Genomic DNA, 4,810 nt, shown 5'->3' with positions numbered 1-4,810 from the left:
GACCGGACAAAGGCAGGGGCAGTGAGGGCGTTGGGGGCCGGTGGGTGAGCTGTGCGGACGAGGAGGAGGCAGATGAGGAGGAAGAGGACGAAGAGGATGATGAGGGGGGAGGCTGAGCCACGGGAGGGGCCGGGGCCTTGGGGGGCGGCCGTGAAGAGCTGGGGAGAGAAGTGGGGAGATGAGTGAGGGGGTTGGGAGGTGCCAGTTCTGACGGGAAGGGGTCAGAAGCCCGGGCGATATCCTGACCCTGGTTCTCCAGCACAGGAGGAGGTATAGAACCCAGCCCCCAGAACTCCCACCCCCACCCAGGGAACCCATCCTCAGACTGAGGTGCCTCCCGTACCCAACAACCCCCTCCTCCCTTTCTAGGTCTGCTTCCACAAAGCTGCCTCTGCCATCTCCAGTCACATGACTTTCCCTTTTCTGACTCAACCACAGCACAAAACATGTCACTCATTCTGATGCTTAATCATAATAGGCCACCTGAGTTCCCATCCTGACAGTGTGGAAGCAATGCCACACTGTCCTGGCCTGGAGACAGAAGACCCGAACTCTAGGCCCATCTTGCCATTAACACCCTGGGTCACCTTGAGCAAGTCACTGACCCTCTCTGAGCCTTAGTTTTCCCAATAATAATAAGAAGAAAAAGAATGAAAATGACAATAATAATAGCGATGGCATCAGCAGTAACAGTAACTTTTACCTTTTAATGAACACTTACTGTAAGCCAAGTGCTGTCACCTGCTTTAATTACTAACACAAGTCTCCAACATTTCACACCACCTTCCCAATTACTGTCACATCCGTGTAAGCACCTGTACCCTCTTTTTTCTTTCAATTAACTGCTTTATATTTTATCTTTTCTACTTAACATCACTCTAAGAAATTACATGTGAAGAGACTGAACTACTAATCATATTTTTCTATAGTACATAAAAGGTAACACGTGACTACTGCAAAAAGTTTGCTTGCTTAAGACCTGAAATCATTTCACAGACCACTAATGATGAGTGTACACACTTTGGGAAACATTGCATTAACTCATATGTAATCCTCACAACAGCTTTAGGATGAAAGTACTATTATTATCCCATTTCACAGAAAGAGGAAATTGAGGCTCAGAGAAGTTCCGTGACTTGGCAAAAACCACACAGCCAGTAAGTGGTAGAGCAAGAATTTGAATCCAAGTCTGACCGACACCAAAGCCAGCACTCTTAAGCATCACGTCAGTGTTTCCCAAAGTATGTTCCGAAGAACACTGTTCCTAGCAGATGTGCCTTGAAAAAAGGTTCCACCAGCTAATACAATTGGGAAATGCACAAACTGGATTCCCCTGCACGTGATAAATCCTGCTGTCATCTTGTCGTATGTGTTTCACCCACGGTCTCTCCAACTTGATAGCCTCAGATCTTTTTTCAAGTCACATCCCACAGGTACTATCCCAGGGTTGAATGCTACAGAACGCAGGGGTTGATGCCAAAATGGCCAGGCCCTTCCAGACCCGACCAAACCTCTGGACCACTCACCTGCCAGTGCTGAGGTCCAGGCTGCTGCCATAGGGTGAAGTGCGGAGGCCGAAGGGCGAGACCCGAAGCTGCAGCTGGGGCTGGGATGGGGGTGGCAGACTGGGGGTGGCTGGCAGGGACGCAGGGGGTGAGGCAGGAGGCCGAGGGACTGGTGGAGGTGGTGGTTCCTTCGGGGGGAAAGGCACTAGCAGCGGGTCGGGCCCCGGGGGCTGTTCCTGGCTCCGCTCCAGGCCCGACACTTTAGGGACCACCGAGAGTTTTGCTTCACAGTTCCCATTGAAGGCGCCATGGGGGCCCGAGGCTATGAGGACAGGAGGACAGACATGCTCAGTTGAGAACCATGCTCACCCCATTTCTCTCCCTTGTCTCCAGCCCCAGCCCTTGGGACCAACCTTTGCTGGTTGAAACAGTAAAAGAAGGGTCGAGGTCATCATCGGAGACCTGGGAAAGAAGGGCAGGAAGAGGGTCAGATTCTGGTCAGGCCAGGTCTCCACCCAGCAGGGCCAACAGCCTCTGGAGCCTATTAGGAAATGGTGGCGGTGGCAAGTCTGTTGCATCAGCTTAGCTAAAGTCCATCAAAGCCTGTGGGCTCTAGAAAGCCTATGCTGAGGGAAAGGGGTGGAGCAGCCCAGCCGGGGAATCTGGCATCCAGGATGACTGGATCAAGGCAGCACAGCAGCAGACAAACCAAAGGAGAAGTGTCAGATACCACTAACTGCTGGCCTACGATTTGTTTGGCTCACAAGGATCAACAAAAACTTTAAAAACTGATCGACCAATATTTAGATATTGGGAGATTGCTTGTAAAAACCCAGACTTGACGCTTATCTCAAGAATGAACCCAATTCTTGGATGGCAACAATTAGCTAGAGATGGATAGCAGTTACCCCAATTAGATGGGCAAGAACGCTCTAGTTTACCACAGTCCCTTGTGTAGCTTACTTTTAAAACGTAAAACAAGATACATATCAGGGAGTACAATTAGTCACTTACAGAGACCAGGTGGACAGAGAAGCAATTACTAGGACTTGTTATCTCAAAACAAGCAAATCAACCCTAATAATAAACTGAAACATACCTTGTAAGGGATGAGTTCTTACGCTGACTACAACAGCTTAGTGTCCTCGTGCTATGGTCTCTGCTCAGTCCCTAATCTGTGGTCCTCTCTACAACAGACTAATGGCCAGCAGGAAAGCACAGCTCAGTCCTACAGCTGTTCTGGATCTCAATGGAGAACAGTTGGGAGCTGTAAGAGCCTTGGAAAGGATGGCATGCCAAGACATGTACCTTCCATTCTTTGGTTAACTAGCACTAACCGCTGAAGAGAAGAAGCCACTTATCCTCCCAGTCCCCATCCCTTCCTCCCAAGAACCTACTCCTGGCTCAACGAACCCATCCTTCCCACTCAAGAGGAAGCTCCGACTGCTGCACCTAGCTGGCCTTTAAAACGCAGTCCACTCTACAGACTGTGACACCGCACACCCGAGGAGTTCTAGCCCCACTCACCCTCTCGTCCAGATCGCTTTCTGCATCACACTGGGGAGAAGGAAAGACAGAGGTGTCACGAGAGGGAAGAGAAGTAGGGCCCAGGGAGGAGAGGGGACTTTCAGAGAGGGAGTGAGAGGGGAGGGGCCGGTGCAGGCAGACAGCACTTACAATGTATCCAGCTTCCACAGAGTGACGGGAGGAGGCCTGAGAAAGACCAGAGTCCAGAGGTAAGGGAGGCTGACTGGCAAGGCCTTTGCATAAAGTCCAAACTCCCCAGCAGGGCACTCAAGGCCCCTCACAATCGACTCTCAGCTGCTTTTTCTACCTTATTCTGCTTCTTGCCCACCCCCACATCCTAAAGGCTCTTACTGCTCCCCGAGCATGCCAGGCTCTCCTAACTGTGCTTTCACCCAAAACAACTCTGCCCCATCTATCCACTCAGCAAACTTCTCACTATCCTTCAAAGACTGACTAAGACTTCCTAGGGGGCTTTCCGTAACCACACCCCTCTCCCATCTCCCAGGCAGTGAAGTGGCTTCCTCATGTGGGTTTCTGGAGCCTTTCTCACAGATCACTGCTTTCTGTAGCTTCTCAGGTTCCACTCTAGGTGTCTGTTGACTCTTTCTTTCCTGCCAGATTGTCACCACCTCGAGGGGAAGGCAGGGACCACATCTAACTCACTGATGTATCCAATGACTCAACTACCACAAGTCCCTTTGATGCGTTGCTGAATCGTCAACATGTTTAAGGAAGATTTAGTGGCGGTCAAAAAGAACTGAGTCTTCAGTGTGCCTAAGACTTTGTTATTAGATCTGTAGGGTGGTGGGGCCTCAAATTTGCTATGCCTTCTTGAGGGTAAAGTCCTCAGACGTCGCAGTCACTGTTTACAACGGGCAGTGGCACGGGGGATGGAGAAAGGGGTCTAAGTAAAGGGTATTCTACCCGATGAGTCTTAAAGGATGGAAATCTGGGACAAGCTCACCTCTTTCCTTCTCCGCTTATTGGGCCATTTTCGGGCCCGATCCCCAGGGGGCCTTCCGGGCTCCCGATCAGAGCTGTCCCCTGGCTCCCCGGTGGCCCCACTGGAGCCCCCCCTCTTCCGCTTCCCAGAATGCTTCAGCCGATGTTCCAGTCGCTCTGGGGGCTGAAGAGATGCATCCTTCTGTGGGGGAGGAGGTGGGACTGAGGCAGGTGGAGGAGAGAAAGCTCCCCACCGCTCCCGAGGGGACCAGGCGGCCAAAGTGACTCTCGGCCGGGGGAACCTGGTTGGTCCCTGGAGACTAGCTGTACCTCCTCCCACCCCAGGGTGGGGCAGAAAGCTGCCCAGAGAAGCCGGTTGCTCTGGTTTGGGGTGCCAGCATTCCCCCCTCAACTCCACCCACTCTAGGCACTATCACCTTCTCTCTGCCCCTCTGAAGCCCCCCAAATCCCCATTCCCACCAGGCCCTACCTGCAAGGCCTCGAGGCTGGCGAAACTGGCGATAGCGAAGCCATCGATCAAGTCCTCTTCTTCTTCTTCCTCCTCCTCTTCAGGCTCTTCCTCAGCCTCCCCGTCGTCCGGGCCCCCCTCTTCCTCCTCTTCTTCCCCGCGGCTACCCGAGCCGGCAGGCCGCTTCCGAGCTCGGGGTCGCGGGGGCCGAGGCCTGGGACGGGGCCGCCGCCGTCGCGGGCCCCCAGGACGCTCTCCAGACGAAGCTGACGACCAGGGCCTGGCAGGCGGCGGCGGCGACGACGAGGACGAAGAGCCGCGCGGAGCGGCCAACAGGGCCCGGGGCGCGTCACCGCCGGGACCTCGG

At 53.4% G+C, this 4,810-nt stretch overlaps 1 protein-coding gene across 1 annotated transcript in view; it reads right to left on the bottom strand.

Moving 5' to 3' along the window:
* The window catches only part of FBRS (fibrosin), a 12,125-nt gene that overhangs the window by 5,502 nt on the left and 1,813 nt on the right, over positions 1-4,810 (bottom strand). The window contains exons 3-9 of the mRNA XM_007950243.2: positions 4,465-4,809; positions 3,997-4,176; positions 3,183-3,218; positions 3,033-3,062; positions 1,919-1,967; positions 1,527-1,827; positions 6-158 (exon numbers count right to left, since the gene is read on the bottom strand). Coding sequence (XP_007948434.2) covers positions 6-158; positions 1,527-1,827; positions 1,919-1,967; positions 3,033-3,062; positions 3,183-3,218; positions 3,997-4,176; positions 4,465-4,809 — 1,094 coding nt within the window. The remainder of the gene's footprint in view (positions 1-5; positions 159-1,526; positions 1,828-1,918; positions 1,968-3,032; positions 3,063-3,182; positions 3,219-3,996; positions 4,177-4,464; position 4,810) is intronic.

Source organism: Orycteropus afer, unplaced genomic scaffold (genome assembly GCF_000298275.1).
Source record: "Orycteropus afer afer isolate SDZICR_OR568_19922 unplaced genomic scaffold, OryAfe1.0 scaffold00266, whole genome shotgun sequence".
Taxonomy (NCBI): domain Eukaryota; kingdom Metazoa; phylum Chordata; class Mammalia; order Tubulidentata; family Orycteropodidae; genus Orycteropus; species Orycteropus afer.
The sequence above is the reverse complement of the archived record's forward strand: the minus strand, read 5'-3'. Positions and strand labels throughout refer to the sequence as shown.